Source organism: Phalaenopsis equestris, unplaced genomic scaffold (assembly GCF_001263595.1).
Source record: "Phalaenopsis equestris unplaced genomic scaffold, ASM126359v1 Scaffold000235, whole genome shotgun sequence".
In the NCBI taxonomy this organism is placed as follows: Eukaryota; Viridiplantae; Streptophyta; class Magnoliopsida; order Asparagales; family Orchidaceae; genus Phalaenopsis; species Phalaenopsis equestris.
Window position 1 is genome coordinate 344,924 of NW_018164677.1, and position 17,056 is coordinate 361,979.

Sequence of the window (17,056 nt, forward strand, 5' to 3'; positions counted from 1 at the left end):
ACGACTTTCTCTAATTTTGTCCGTCACAGAAGCTACACCAACCCTATCACGGATATATTTATTTCACATTTTGTCTCTAAGTGTAAAGCCACTCATCCACCTAATCATTGTCATCTCGGCAACACTTAACTTATTATTATGCTTCTCTTTTAAAGGCCAACATTCAGCGCCATAGAGCATTGCAGGTCTCACCACCGTGTTATAAAATTTTCCTTTCAGTCTAAGCGGTACTTTTCTATCACACAAAAGGCCCGAAGCATTCCTCCACTTCAACCAACCAACTTGAATTCTACTATTAACATCCCCATATATATTACCATCGCTTTGAACAATGGACCCAAGATATCTAAATCGTTCACACCTTTTAATAATTTGATCACCCAAACTCACACCTTCAAATAATTGTGATGATAAAAGAAAAATGCTTTATGTATTAGAGGATTGGAAGGATTACAAAAGTCTGCATTTTGCGTTGTTCTACTTGCAAACAAATTGTTGTTAGTTTGATTCTTATATTACCTGTTTGATTATAACTGAACTTATTATGGATGAATCCCTTGAAGATCCTTGAATCTGTTTTAATAATTAGTTTTGAGAGCAACTACTTGGAAGAGGGTAAACATTGCAGTTTCGCTTGGTGTTTTGCATGCTTTAGTGAAATGTACACTGAAAAATGGCAAAGCTCAGAACAATAAGATTTATCTCAAATATTTTTTTCTGGAAGCCACAATATTATTGTCATTTTAATCCTATGACGAGGAGATAAAGATGTGTATTGTAATGATTATAGAGAATGAGAGACAGGTCGGTAGAGCTAAGTTTAAAACCCCGAAGGAGGGGATGGGTGCAAAATGTGGAATACCATTGACTGGGAGGTTGCTTGAGGCCACAGAGGGCTTTTTTAGATGACAAACATGATGTGGGTACTAGGGATCAATGAAGTTGGGTGGTTGTGCCTTGTAGATGATTTTATTGAGTTTTATTATCACGTTGTTGGAAGGGCTAATTATGATGAGCCACAATGGCGAGGATACATGTGGTGGGGAGTTTAGCAACCATACTGAAAGTTTCATGGTAGTAAATGCCTTTTTGTTCTTTGTAGCCTTAGGCCACAAGATGAGCTTTATAACGGACGATTGTGCCATCTAAGTTGTACTTGGTTTCTTATGTTCATTTGCATTCGAGGGTGTTATGATGAGGTGGGGGAGGGATGAGTGTTCAGATGCCTTGTTGTTGAAAAATTAAGAATTTTGCGGACATGGCTTAAGACCAATGTGGATGCTAGATTTCTCGAGTGCATCATTGGTGGTTTAATGTGGAGAGGTGGTGGTGAGATCAAAAATTTGTTTTGGTTTGAGTAAAACTGGGTTTTGAGTTGGTTATCATGGGATGGATAGATGGAGCAGTGGTTGGGTTGGGCTGAGTCGGAGTAGTAGGCGATGGAATAATGGAGGGAGTTTGAATTAGTATGGATGTGGTTTTTGTATTGAAGGGAGAGATTGGAGAGGTTATGTTGGGGGACTGGGGTTTTGGAGAAGTTAATGCCATTTATGAGGCTGTTACTAGAATTTTGCTTAGTGATTTGAGGTGGGGTTTGAAATGGTGTGGACTTCTCTATGGGTTTTTCCATGAAGAAGAACTCCTTGGTTGCTTGATCTTATATTTAGAAACTATAGTCATCGAATGTAGTCGACAATTTGTTGTCTTAGGCTCGGTGAATAGAGATGAGATTTTAAGATAGGGTAAGAACATGAAGGAGAGGTGAGAGAGTGAGCTTATGGGTGGGGGTAGGAAGGATTTCTTTGCCTATGTGGATGATACATGTTATTTGTCCATTGTGAAGGAGAGGTGAGAGAGTGAGAGAGTGAGAGAGTGAGAGAGTGAGCTTACCAGAGTAGGTAGTAGGATGTTGATGATTTTCGAGAAAAGGAATTAGGTGTGAGTAGGCACGAGAGTCAAGAATCCAATCATGCGCAGGAGATTGAGTGGCTGAGAGCAGATCATTATGCGTGGTTGGAGGGGTTGTTGTGGTTTGTACTGAAGATCAGTAGCTATGTGACCAATATTATGAGAGATTTCGCAGGTTATTGAAGGGCAACCTTTGGTGAAATTGGCAGCTAGAGGGGCTGGTTTTTGAGAGGATGATATTGGAAGTCGTTGGGGGTGGGAGTGGTGTTGATAATTCCTGTTTTGACGGCAAGGTGTGGTTGTTCCTTTGCAGATTCAGTGACGCTGTTATCTTCTTGCTGCATAGGAGTGAGTAAAATTCATTGAAGTTGATGGTGTTAGTTTTGTCCAAGTCACTATTTTGAAGGCTTGATTGGTCGGTGGAGATCTTTGAGAATATAGAGGATAGTGTATTTGTTATCTTGACGAAAATATATGGCTGCAATGTTGTCGACGAGAGTTTTGATGGTGGAAATATATTGTTGCATGGTATTGTTTCCCATGGAGATGTGGCTAAGCTCGTTTTTTAGCTGAATAACTTGTGATCGGTTTGGGGGCTGAAGTCAATGTTCAAGGGTCGTTTAGATGGCTGAGGTATTTTGGAGGGGTAGAACATATGGAATAATGGTATTTGGGATGGGGGAGAAGGGGCCTGCTACTAGGCCCTGATCAATGAGATTCCAAAGTGTGTTTTCTGGATTTGGGACTAGTTGGCCTGAATAAGATGTTTTGGTGAGGAGGGTATTGTGTAGGGGTGTCGAATCTGGTTTATGTTTGACCCAAAATTGACTCGACCCAAAACTGCTTGACCTAAACCCGAGTCAAATATTAAATGGGCCTTAAAGTTTAACCTGAACCAGACCTGCTTTCAACCCACTTATCTAAAACCGACTCGTATAACCCATTTAACATAAGAAATAACAACTATTCAGATAAAATTTAAGTTATTTGCAATTCAATCGCGAGTCAATTTTGGGTTGGCGGGTTGATCCTGAGTCAATTCAGGTTAACGAGTTAGTTTAGGGTTAATTTTAGGTTAGCGAGTTGACCCAAATCTAACCCAAAAAAATTAAACGGGTTAGAATTCTTAACCTGAGCCTAACCCAAATATTGTTAGGGTCAATTTGAACCTGGATTTTTTGAGTTGAGTGGCTTGTTGGGTCAATTTTTGAGTCCCCTAGTATTGTGCCACCGAGAAAGTAGTCAAAATCATTTGTTGTGAAGAACTTGTTGATTTGAGCTTTCCATAATTGGTAATTATCATTGGTGGGGTTAGTGGAGCAGATAGTCTTAATGTGAGTCATGAGAAATTTCAGTGATGCCGGGATAGAGAGTTCAGCCATCTTGCAGAGGAGGAGGCAGTGTGTTGGCTAGTGTGTGTTGAGGTGAGCCAGAATGATCCACGAGCAGAAGAGAGGAATGCTGTTATGCTTTGGGCTCTAATATCATGTAGAAACAGAGCAGTCCACTGAGAAGGAGCATGTATAAACCTGGTATTATTACTCAAATGATTACATTGTTTTCATGTCTATATATACAGTAGAAATGGTTATGTATGTAAATTGCCTTAGCTGATCATATGGCTGTGAGTGAGATGGATTGTTGTAGATCATGTGATGGAGTGAGGGGTTTATAGGAGCATTCAGAAGATTGAAGATATAGCAGCTGTGGGTTGTTAGGGTATTTCTAATCTATATTCTCTCTTTCGCTCTGTCTTTGTGTTCTAAAGAAGTTGGGTGTTTGCACTATTCCATTTTTTGAGTTTGCTGAAAGCCTCCCATTTCTTAATGCCACGGCTCTATAAAGCACAACAATTTAGTGCTATACATTGTTTGTGCGACTAAATTGTGTTTATTGTCCAGTAATTATTCATTCCGTTTTTTATGCTACTAAACAGTTGGACCCGGTGGAAGTCCTGACGAAAATGGAGAAACTACATTGGATGCACTTCTTATGAATGGAGTAAGTTGATGGACTTCTTACTTATTTGAGTTTCTTGGAAGGAAGAAATAAAAGTTCCTCGTTTTCACATATATGAAAGATGTTGATCCATCTCTTGTTTGCTAAGGATACCTATAGTCAACTATGGAGGTTGGAGCTGTGGCTGCCATGAGATTTGTCAAGGATGGCATAAAAGCTGCCAAATTAGTTATGGAGCACACAGAGCATACTTTGATTGTTGGAGAGATGGCGTCTATTTTTGCTATTTCTATGGGTCTTCATGGACCTTCAAATCTGAGCTCACCTGAATCTCTTGAGAAGTGGATTAGGTGGAAGAGGAACTCTTGCCAACCGAACTTTCGAAAAAACGTCATTCCTACAAATAGCTGTGGTCCATATTATTTGAGCGATGCTGCATCAACTTTAGCTAAGAAGTCTCTTGGTGAATTGGGGAAAAATTTCCCTGAATATAACATGCTTGTAGCTTCAAAGGCAAATTACATTCCCGTTGGTCATCTTTATCATGACACAATATCCATGGCTGTGATAGATAAAGTATAAATTTACTAGATCTGAACGAGTACTCTGTTTGATAAGGCTGTTATCTGTCTTGATGCTTTTTTTTGGTTATGTTTAGGCTGGAAGAATAGCAGTTGGGACATCAACTAATGGCGCTACGTTTAAAATTCCTGGCAGGTAAATTTTGATCCAGTTTTATTATCAGTATGTCAGTAACCACTTCTGCGGCCAAGTAATTCAATTGTGATTCTGTGTTGAGGAGACCTTAAACTCTGTTTCATTTGGACTCATTGAAGTGTTTTTAAAATGTATACGCCACAAATATTTTGCTCTTTTATTCTACAACAAAGAGATTGGGCATGTTTCCAAATTTGAGTTTGTTTCCGAATGTAAGATCTGCCTCATTGCACTTATTCAGTAAATTGACGGAGTAATCCAAGGTTTTCGCTTCCGTGTAGGGTGGGTGATGGACCAATTGCAGGATCTTCTGCGTATGCTGATGATGAAGTTGGTGCTTGTGGTGCAACTGGAGATGGTGACATCATGATGCGGTTCCTTCCATGGTAGGATTCTGATCCTATTCTCTTAGCTATTGTTAATGTCCCTCAAGTTTTTTTGACTTTAGTACTTTGGTTGCTTGTATCTTACTAGCATAAAGATATTGATAGTGGACAATAACTGAATTAAAATAATTTTAGCTTATTTCTATCATTTTTTGTTTTCTCTTACGTATTTAATTTTTTTAAAAAAAATCTCTGCATTACCTGTTTAATTTACTTGGGTATTCTGATTTGCTTAGATGAAAGATGATGCAGACTAGATCAATGCGAACACATTGATCCTCGTAAAGCATGAATTGACCTTGAAATTTGCGCCTTCTTTTCTTATACATATTAATGTGACTGCTTGTATGGAGGTCCATCTTAGAGGCATTCTTAGGCCATGGCTGGAAACTTTCCAAGACACATTTTTGGATTATGATTTAGTGTAAGACTTAAGTGTACACTCTAAAATCACTCATGAGCTGAAATGAATCTTTTCTTTGGACCCTTTTTTAGTAGCTTTGGGATAGATTTAAAGTAACATGGAATTTTAAAGACATTTTAGAGTATGAGTATCATAGATGTCCCTTGGTTAGTTAATGAGGCTGACCAAGGTTTACTTAAGAGATGCAAGGTCAAGGTTTTCAATATGTGCAAATCTCCAAGATTGTTATATCCATGGTTTAGTACTTGAAAATACTCTCACATAAGAACATGATGTTCTCTTTAGATTAAACTTATAAGTTTATAGTTATGGGAATGAATGTAAATAAAATCAACTTGGTCAAGAGATTTGATGATATCATCAACCTAGGTCAATCGTGGTCTTATTCTAATGGTTAGAAGGCCGAAGGTTTGATACGATTTGACGTCAAGATCTACACATTTTTTCCACAGGAATTAGGACAAACACAATTTTTTTTCCGGAACATCAAAACGAAGCAATACAACACAAATATTTATAAGATAAACACATACAATTTGAGAGGTAGGCAATCTCTCTCAATTATTACAATTTGAGAGGTAAGAAATCTCTTCCAAACGCTAAACCTAAGTCTCACCCCAATAATCTCATGCATAAGCCTAACCCAAAACATAATAAGTCTATTTATATCTCACAATAGCAATAATAAAAGACTAAATAGCCCTTAGGCATATAAAAAACAACATTGCCCTTAGGCTAGGGACGGACGTAACAAGGTTTTGTTGTTATGTGAGTCTTATTAGAAGTCATAATATATTTCATTTTTAATATTCCGAGCAGAATACGTAGTGGCGTTTTGAAGGTTACATTCTCACATGTTGGAGTTTTTCCAACTTAGTTGAAGATTTCCTTGGCAGAGACAACAGTGGTCATCTAATGTGAAATTGCATTGCTTGCGACAAGCTTGTTTTGAAGTGCTTGATGGGTTGCGATAGGATCACCAGAGAGGTTGTCGCAAACGCCGTGTTTCAATTATTTGTAGAAGTTTACTTTCTACGAGAGGCCTGAGTTTAACCAACCCTAATTATTATTGCAATTAATTGGGTGAGTTGACCCCTTTCACTATTTTTTGTGGACTTAGACCCTTGTGTTTCAATTTGGTCTATTATTTTGATTTTTATGTTGATGCAAAATCTAAGTTTATGACTGTTTTTAGATACATTTGAAATTTAAAATTCAAATTTTTTATTTTTGAAAAGATCTGCGATTGAAGCAATGTGGGTTGATGTTGCTCGTTTCGATTTCCTTATCCTTTACTCTTTCTATAAATTAATCAGTAGGGATTGTGGATGAAATTTCCTCATGATCTCTTGAGCTATCAAGATTGTCCTTTCAACTTATTTTTTCGCATCCTTTCTAGGAGCTCGTTCATTTTTTTTTTCCATCATGGCCTCTCCTCTCCTCTCCTTCAATGTAGTAGTCATTCACCAATAACTCAATGGCAGAAACTTACATATTGTCAACGAAGAACTTGAAACTGATATAGACAAAGTGTCTTGAACAACGGGCACCAATTGCAGGCACGAAGGATGGCAAGTTGCTTGACACAACATTTGCGGATGAGCTATGCTACTACCAGGATCAATTCCATCATAGGCTGCACTTCCCCCTTTCCTAGGAGCTTTTACAGAGTTGTTCCCGTGCAAGTGACACCAAACTCATTTTCAAGCATCATGTTGTCAATATTATATATGAAGAAGAAGAAGATTTCATGGTTGCTCAACTTTTTTAGATAAAGGCTTACAAGGATGGTTTCATCATGTTCTTTTACAATGTTTGACTGATAGGGCTGGATGGCAATATCACTTCTTGGAAGATTTGCTAAGACATAGTCAAGTGCAAGGATTAGTAACGGATTTCCCCCAACCACCAAGTTTTCTAAGGATAGATTATGAGTAGCAACATTTCTAGCTATTGAACGAAGCTGAGCTTAAGGTGAAGAACTACATCAATTATTAGGTGCTTCAGAGAATATTAGATTGAATGTGCATTCACTTGTTTTTTTTTACTTTATATTTATCATGCGCCGAGTTCCTCTTTTTCATTTATGATATCACCCCTTTGAATTACGCAGCTTTCCTCTAAGAAGGTGGCCAAGGATGTGGTGGTGATTCTAGATGAGAAAGGAGCGGAAGGAGGAGTTGTTGGAGAAGAGGGTTCAGAAGAGGTCTCCATGGTCACACCCATCTCTACCATGTGTTTTTTTGTTATAGGGTACTTCTGGACATCTTTGATACTCAACAAGAGATAGATGTAGAGGAGGAAGAGAAAGTGTTGATCTCTGCTGATGTCGATAAGGATGGCGCTAGAGAGTAGTGAATTGCCAAGTTCTATGTTGGAGAGAAGGAAGCCAAGGGAAATACTATTGGTGACTTAATTGTTAAACCTAGGAATGCGTGGTGCAAGTCTAATGGATTGTTGAAGTGGAGGTGGTGCCTCCTTCCTGTCATCCACCACTTTGCCCAAGCCAAGGACCTATCCGAATATGCAAAGAGGCAGCTAGAAAGCAGGCTAAGGATTCCGTCCTACATGTTCCTCCCGAAATAGTTAATGTGAAAGGGGTGAGCCTCTTTCCAAGAGGGCTAGGATAGTGACCGATTAATGCAGTGTATGCAAGTGCACATGCCGTTTTGAGCAATAAAATAGTTAATGGGATATTGCTTCCATGAGGATTGAGTACTAAATCCAATGAAATTAATTACTAGTTTTTATAAACCTAAGCTTTATCCAATAAGTTTAGCCAAAGATGAAGGTTTGAAATGGTAAAATGTTGTTTTTTCAAATAAAAACTTTCTCTGAATTTATGAATACCTAAACATTTTACACAGTTGTATCTTCTATTCTCTTATTGATAGTTGTTAATCGAGGAGATACATTTCTCTTAATATCCGTTGAGAGTTAAAAGACATTGAACTTTCATATTATTGATTAGGGATATTCCTATCCAAATTAGTGCAAAAGATTCTGTGAATTCTATTCCATAAAAGATTGCAATTTCAAAAAAATTATATGTTATGTTTCTAGAAAATTGAATGTCAATCATACCGTTCTATTAGATTTCAGTCAAAATTTCTAAATGTGTTCAACCAAACAATAATTAAATTAAGTTCAGGATTGAACAAAGCAACATATTTCATTTGAATGCAATCAAAACACATAAAATATACAATGCTTTAATGGGACACACAATTTCAGAGAACCTTAGTTCCTAAACACTGCATTAGAAATAATCACAAAAATAAGAGTGCAGTCACAAGAATTATGCTAGAGTCAGGAGCATAAATCCTGATTAAGGCTTTGAAGATCAAACATGCTCTTGCTTTCCTTTATTTACATAACTTTACTCTACTAGTCTCACTCATTCTCACTTTTCACACACCCAATTGGCAATATGTCACTCATATGATTTACACGCTCTAATATACTGCATACTACCCAAAACTATTCCAATTTGCTTTATAACTCCCCAGGGTTAACTCCAAAATCGAATTAAAACAGTTCTGTCAATCCGTCGTGCCATGACACTACGAACTAGCATTGTAGTGTTCCAAAGTGGCAATGCAGCACCGCCCTCTTGGGTTTCAGACTTTTTTTTTTTATGGATTAGCACAGCGGTGTTGCCAAGGTAGCATTGCTACAGTACTTCACTACTGAGATTTATTACTGTAATATTGCTATTGTAACTTCAACAATTTCTTTTCTTTTTCATTTCAATGTTCCTTCAGTTCATCATTGCTGAATTTGCACTATTATTTTTGCATCCAGGTTTGAAATCTTCATCTCACATAAGGTGGACATTTCTTACAAAAAAATAATATTTTTAGTGACAATAATCTATATATTTCTATCATTTCAATTAAAAATTCACTCCTAATTTAATTTAACTCACTAAATTGAGAGAGCACAAGTGACTTATGACAACAATAGAACAACCCTCAATAGCAAAGGGTGAACAGTCTATCTTAACCGTTAGGCCATCCTTCCCAACAAAGAAGATAATTTAATTCAGTGGCTTTATAAAGGTTGACCTTATTAACAGGAGGACCCCTACTAAATTGTCATCATTGCTGGCATTCGATCTTACTCATGTGATTAGGTTGCAGTCTTTATTGGATGAAGATCGATTTCGATAAATAAAAGTAATCACAAAAGACGAGGACTGCATGCGAGTTCTTTGACACCCTTACTCAATCGATAAATGAATGTTTTAAGGCCAAGTTCGTTGGTGGAATTCAATTCTACCTAAATATATTGATGAAGCGTAAGTTGCTAGTTGAGTACATGGAAATGATGATGTTTCAAGATCCTGCTTAGGAGTCGAGCTCAACGGAGATGAGGATGGTGGTGGTGAGAATAATTTCAAGCTCCGTACTTACAAATTTTTAAATGTAATGAAAGGAAAATTTTCTTTCTTAGCTTTGCATTATGGAGAACCTTTTATATAAAAAAATTGAAACCTAAATAGGTGCAAATTAAGTAATTGATCATCAGGACGATAGATGATATGCGTTTCAAATTGTCAAATTGCTTGATGACTCAAGTCGATTAATTGATGAAGAGAAAGATTTGTTAGAAATACGCATTTGAGGTGAATGTTTTCTTTCTCAGGATACTTGAATGTTCTTTTCAATGGAGTCTTTTCCCTTAGTGGTTTTACGCATTTGTGCAGGAAGTCCTTGGGATTAATCGGGTAGAACCGACTCTCTCAACACTCAATGTGAATTTTGTCGTAAAGGGGGAGTCAAGCTCCAGGACCAGACCTATTTTCATAAGCACATATTGAGGAGTAGAGGCGAATTGCTTGAGTCGAATTGCCATGAACACATTCCCGAAAATAATAAGTGAAAATGTGAGTTATATTGAAAGGAAAATTCAAGGATGTTTTCAGTGTTTTTTATTCAACATTGTTTATGCGTTATAGGAAGATCTAAACATACTTGGACAATAAAAAATGATTTTAATTTATTAGAATTAAATAAAAATATGACACTCAATAAAACACAATGGAGAAAAATAATTCATGTAGCCGGCCACATCTAATGGGATGAAGGCTTGTTGTTGTTGTTTGTGCGTTATATGTTTTTTTTATTTTTGGAAAGGCCTTTCAAGTAAAACGAGATGAGCGACTTGTTGTTAAGTGCCATTATTCATCTTCTTGGGTGTCTTTTGTTCTCCTTCAAGGAATTATCCTTGGGGCTTTGTAGGTACACTTGCAAGACTCCTTCCTAAGGCCGTTGGCTCTCTCTTAAGAAAAAGTCTTGCTATGTTTAAACTCAGCCTCATGCCAAGGTGGCAAAAAGTAGTTTGCCCATCTCTACTTTTATTAATAGCTTTTTAGAAATGAACTTTTCTAACATTTGATGGTGTGTGACTAGAAGTTGGCGAATTTTAAATTTCTATTATGTGTATCAGTATAACCCGTTAATATTTTTAACTCTAATTCCCTGTGTTCTCTTTTATTGGTTTAGACTTATAAATACTTTATTCTAAATACAAATGAGGAATATGAACAAAGTGAAAAAGAAGAGTTTAAAGGATAAAATTTCTTTAGATCGTCATTAGTCTAAGTTCATTGGACTTCTTGACCATTGTATGTTTGTAAGTTATAGATGGTAGGCAGTAGGCATACGCACCAACTTGTTCCATGGTAATGTATGACCTCTTCCACGCCGATTCAACCTGGCTAGGATGATGATTCGGGTTGCCACATTTGTTTTCTTTAAAACCAGGTTTTTGAGTTGCAGAATTTGCTCTTTGACATGTGAATTGTAATGTCTTGTTACTAGTCTCATTATCTCTTCTTGGATTAAGGAAGATGTATTCGCCATTCTTCAGATAAATCAGGCACGACTTGCATAGGTTGAGTTCATTGGCGGATAATTTTCTTTCATCCTCAACTTTTGACCCCCTCTTTATTGATTTTGAGATGTCTTTAACTATCTTACATGATTGAAAATAATTTAATAATAAAAGATACATAAAAACATGTGGTTCTATAGTGCATCCTGTAGCTGTGTGAAATGTCAAGTTACGAGTAATAAGGTTGTTGACTTGGTTGTTGATTGTGCCTTATTCAATTATTAGGCGAGCTGTTAGGTTTTCTTGGCCAAGCTGCGAGCTGTGAATGTCTAGGACAAACTGACTAGTGCGCAACTCTTGGTTATAGTTAGGTGAATCTGTTCTGAATCCATTTGCAAGTTACCCAGTGAGTAATGGGTCATATTGAGTTACTGGTTATTTGAATGTATACTAGGAATGCAAAGTGTACATATGAACTAACTGTGCCAAATTTTTCATGGACGTAGATCACACTCCAGTGCTTTTGCTTAAATCTTCATTAGACGAGTTGTTGCAGCCATTCAGTGGAGTTGATGCAATACGAGACATATTGAGATTATTTTGAATTATTTCAAGTATTTTTTATTTTAACTGGTTTTTTTTCTTGAAAAACATTTTTAATTTTTTTTTATTTATGATTATTCTATTAATAGATAATATCTCTTTGTTAGTCTTTGTCTAGTTCTAAATTATCGAAAAATTATGCATTTATTTTATTGTGAATTGAAGCTTGAATAACAAATTTTTTTTTTCCTTCTAAATTCTCCAGTATCTTCTCTTTGTATCTCTCTCTCCCTTGGAGTTGCAAGGACAAAATAAACTCCGAAGCCTACTCCGATCATGAACCTTCTCATACTTGATTTATTCATGCATATTTTCTCTCCTACTTCTCTGTTTATTTCCAATCAAGCATTGAATTAATTGAGAAAACCAACATTCGAAAGTCAATTTGAGGAAGTAAAAATAAAAAAATTTGAGTTCATCATCAATCATCAATTATCTCCTCTGCTCTTACTTCCATACGATGAGGGCATCCATTGCTTTCCATAGTAAGAAGACTTAATGATCATAATTTCTTCTCCATATTTAGAAGTTCCAAAATTTTTTGTGGCATTTACATACGTACCGCCCAGTTCGTATGTATTTATATATTTAACTCCTAAACTTTACTCTTACATTTATATCACCTAAATCTTTCATATCATTAAAAATACTACTACTAAAAAGTGAAGTACAACTTTACATGCATAGGTAGAGTGCCTTATATGTGAAAACTGAAGTTTAGTTGTTAGATGTGTAAATACGTAAGAATTGGGTGGTATGTATGCATATCTTCCTATTTTTATTTATCACAAAAACTTTTAATACTGAAACGATCATATATTTCGGCAGAGGCTTTATTAAACCTCCTAATATATGTACCCTAGTACTTGCTTCACTATTCTCTGATTCAGCCTCTCTGGCAGTTTAGATACTGCTATATAACTCCTTACTAAAAAAACATCATACGCCCAAAAACACCTACTTATTGACATAATGTGCTAAATATGCATGTAGAGATCTTGTGGGACTGCAGCATTACTCGGTTAGTCTTTAAAAGCTGTTTAATGATTTGGGCATAATGTCATTGAATTATATTTAATTATACTTCTACATCTCAATCTGGCTCCAGTTACCAAGTTGTAGAGAGCATGAGACGGGGGATGGAGCCTAAGCTTGCAGCAGCTGATGCAATATCGCGAATTGCGCGGAAATATCCAAATTTTGTTGGAGCTATCTTTGCTCTCAACAAGAATGGTGTGCATGCTGGGGCTTGCCATGGATGGACATTTCAATACTCTGTAAGAACATCCAGCATGAAAGAAGTTGAAGTCTTCACCGTGGAACCCTAGATTTGTTGAATTTACTTTTGAGATCATTTTAATATAAGTTTCAGTTGATTTTTTACATATTGGATTCACAAATGCAAACTAACGGTTTTGAAACTCAACTCAATTAATTATGGTCGAAGCATCATTGTTTTTATAACTCTATTGCTTCTTTTTGGTAGGAACTTAATGAGGTTCCAGTTTAGTTTCAACACTGATATCATTAATTTTAGTGCTCTAGTGCTTGACATCACCATGAATACTTGTTCATATGCACAAGTTCAAATCAAATGATTATTTTACATGTCTCATATTGTTTAAACCTAAAGCAATTTTTATTTTTTGTATTTTAATTAGGAATGAGTATTGATGAATGGCACTATTAAAAGAACAACTTAAGAGAATAGTTTTGCGAAGGTGGAAAAAGTATATATCTTATTCATTTTTGTTGTAGGATTTAATACTGGTAGTTACAGGGCCATCAGTGGCAAGTGTTTATGAGGAGAATAAATGTTGTCACTGTTTTGGTAGATGCAAGAGAAGATTATAAGGAGTATTTGGTGGCATCATAGGAGAGTTTGGTGAGTGGTTTATGGAGATTATTTTTTTATCCCAACTCTTCTGTTATATGGGGCAGAAACAAAAGTGTTGAGAAATTTAGGGCAATTCTCCACCTTGACGAATATCCAGCCCCTTAGGAGAAAAAGTCTTCACATTGCGAATATTCAGCCCCTTAGGAGAAAAATCTCTATATTACGAATATCCAGCTCTTGAGGAGAAAAATTTCCACCTTTCAAGAAACTGACATTTCTCCGTTTCTCCATAATGCAACTCTCACACATGCTGAAATCAACTGAATTCAGTTCTGGTAGCTTCCCTCTGGACTGAAGTTCCTTCATACCCCTCTGACTCATGTGGCCAAGTCTGCAATGCCACAAGTCTGTTGTGCTCTCTGTAACAATAGTATCAACACTGTTAATTAAACATGTAGTCATATATAACGTAACTCTTTTCTTACCACGAGCCAATTCCAGAGCTCTTTTAGTAACCTTCCAGGTACTATCTGAGAACACTACTGAATGTCCACACTCATCAAGCTGCCCAACATAAATGAGGTTCTTCTTCAGTTTATGAATGCGTCCGACCTTTTGCAGAGTCCACTTGTTCTTTTTTGGAAGTACAATGTCAATATCTCCCATTCCTACCACGTTCAGAGCATCTCCATCTGCCAGATATATTTTCCTAAAATCACCTGCAACATAATTCCGCATCAATTCCTGATGGAAAGTTGTATGGAAAGAAATCCTTGAATCCAGTATCCAGTCATCAACAAAACTATGAACTGTCAGCAGTAGTGCATCCTGTGTTTCTTCAGTTACCACATTTGTACTGTCATTCTCCATCTTCCTAGGATTCCTGCAGTTCCTCTTTATGGGGCCAATTTTGCCACAATTCCAGTAAGTTACTTGTTTACCGGGCCTTGACTTGCTCTTGCTTCTGTTCTTTGATTTTGATCTTGCCCTGTTTAAGTTCCTACAATGTGATCTCCCTCTGGAATCAACGTTTAATGCTGAACTCGAACCTGAGATCTCGCCATAATCTTTCCTGCGCACCTCCTTAGTCAAAATCAAATCACGAATATCTTTATATTTCAATTTTGATTTACCTGCAGAATTACTGACAGTCATACTCATAGCTTCCCAGCTATTTGACAATAAAGCCAACAAGATCAGTGCACGTATCTCATCATCAAATTCAATTTTCACAGACGATAATTGATTTGTGATAGTATTGAAATTATTCAGGTGTAGTACAACAGACGTACATTCCGCCATCTTCAAATTGAATAACTTCTTCATCAGATATACCTTGTTATTTGCCGATGACTTTCATACATACCTGATAGGGTTGTCATAAGATTTGCAGTTGTCTTCTCCTTGACGACGTTATGTGCAACAGATCTCGATAGAGTCAATCGAATAACCCCCAGAACTTGTCGATCCAACAGATTCCATTCAGCCTCATCCATTCTTTCATGTCTTTTCCCTAACAACGGAAGATGAAGTTTCTTCCCATAGAGATAATTATCTATCTGCATCCTCCAATAACCAAAATTTGTGATATCAAATTTCTCGATCCCTGAAACCTTCACTTCATCTGCAACCATTGACTCTGATACCAATTGTAGTGGTATATTGAAATAAAATAGAACGATCGATGACGAAATGAAAAATAGAACAAGAAAATTCACACCAGAAAAGAACACACGGATTTACGTGGTTCGACAAATTACCTACATCCACGGAGTTGCAGAGGATTTTAGTAATTTAGGAATTTACACCGTTTGATCACGTCGACAATTACATGATCTCTCACTTGTTCTCTCTGTTTATGTTGAGATTCACCAAAGAGCAAGAACACCAAAGAAGAAGAAATACGTACAAGAGGAAAAACCTATTTCTCTTCTGTTGCACGCCATCAAGAAGAAATCAAGAAGAACACCTTCTTCATCCACTGCCTTCTTACTTCTGCCAAGAACGCAAAAGCAACTAAGAAAGAGCACCTTGCGAAAACATCTTTTTCAGCCTTTTGCTTTCCGTAAGCCTCAAGAAGAATCCAAGCAGGGAGTCACCTTTCCTGTTTCTGTGAACTGAAGATTTCTGTGAACTGAAGGAACAGAAGCAAGCGTGACGGGAGGAGTAACCTTGTGTTTTCGAGAGAGACGGGGGAGGGCTTCTGTTTCGCGCAAGACGGGAGAAAACAATGCGAAACTGAAGAGGCGGAAGTGGGGGGAGAGAGAGGCTGGAGCGAGTAACAGGTATTTTTTTTTCATTTTTTTGAACCGGGCTCCACCTCAAGAAGAAGTGACCTTTTTTTTTTCTTTTGAAATCTGATATTGGTTTATTTGTTCATCATGGATACTTGTTTGTTTAGCCCTAGCATTGTAAATTCTTATCTCTACTCTCTTGGATCAAATAGTTGGTAAGGTGCATTTACATATAGACCACTGTATTTACATATCTCATGCCTAAACTTTAATTTTTTACAGTTATGCCACCCAAATATTTCATATGACATAACAAAAATAACACTATTTTTAACTTTTGGAAAGTGAAATAGCACATTAAAAATGCACATTTTCATGTATAAATAAGTGATATATATATATCATTTTCTCCTAATACTAATTTCTCTTCGTGATGTAAGAATGCAGTCATGTAAATCATAGTTGCGATACACAATTCTAAAGGCAGTTGAAGACCTTGAACTTGCATTTTTTGAGAAATTGAAATTTAATAAATAAAATGAGCTTATGTTAAAGTTACAATGTGAAATTTAAAGAAGATACAAATGATACTTATTTCCTGATTGCTCCTCAGCCCACAATTAAAGCATATTTTGTTTTATTCTGTGTTTCTTTTAAAATCAAATGCCCTATAAACCAGGCGGCCTGTGACAGGCACCACCCTCCTCTGTCTAATTTTTTAACGTTAATTGAAAATTAACGAAAGTAGATAATTTATCAAAATTCAATTATAAAAATGTCCAATCGGACAACCATCTCATCCCTATCTTCTATTTAAGTCGATGAACCTTCGTCTTTCTGCAAATAATTTTTTTTTTCCTGAAATATTTGTAAAGGATAAAATACAAATTATTTTAATAAAATATTTTTAGTCTTCACGGAATTTTTATATTCAGCGAAAATATCGGTCTTTTAGAGGAAAAATTATTCCATACGGACAACGTACTCGACCGTTGATCAGAGCAAATGTGTATTTCGGTGGGCCTCATTTTTTAAATTTTTTTTTAAAAAAAAAATCTGATCGACGATCAGCGCATGCATCTTTACATACACTGTCTATATGAAATAATTTTTTCTTTAAACTCGAAAATCGCATTACTCGCAATTTAAA

The 17,056-nt window shown here is 36.5% G+C and overlaps 1 protein-coding gene across 4 annotated transcripts in view; it reads left to right on the forward strand.

Moving 5' to 3' along the window:
* Window positions 1-13,280, forward strand: part of LOC110023915 (probable isoaspartyl peptidase/L-asparaginase 3) — a 14,864-nt gene extending 1,584 nt beyond the window's left edge. The window contains exons 3-7 of one of the 4 annotated variants that reach the window (XM_020723570.1): window positions 3,845-3,909; window positions 4,027-4,443; window positions 4,526-4,584; window positions 4,866-4,970; window positions 12,944-13,280. In XM_020723570.1, the coding sequence (XP_020579229.1) occupies window positions 3,845-3,909; window positions 4,027-4,443; window positions 4,526-4,584; window positions 4,866-4,970; window positions 12,944-13,163 (866 nt within the window). In that variant the 3' untranslated portion in view covers window positions 13,164-13,280. Of the gene's footprint in view, window positions 1-3,844; window positions 3,910-4,015; window positions 4,444-4,525; window positions 4,585-4,865; window positions 4,971-12,943 lie in introns of those variants that run through there. The other 3 variants (XM_020723571.1, XM_020723572.1, XM_020723573.1) reach the window with 3 other exon arrangements.
* Window positions 13,281-17,056: the final 3,776 nt, after the last annotated feature.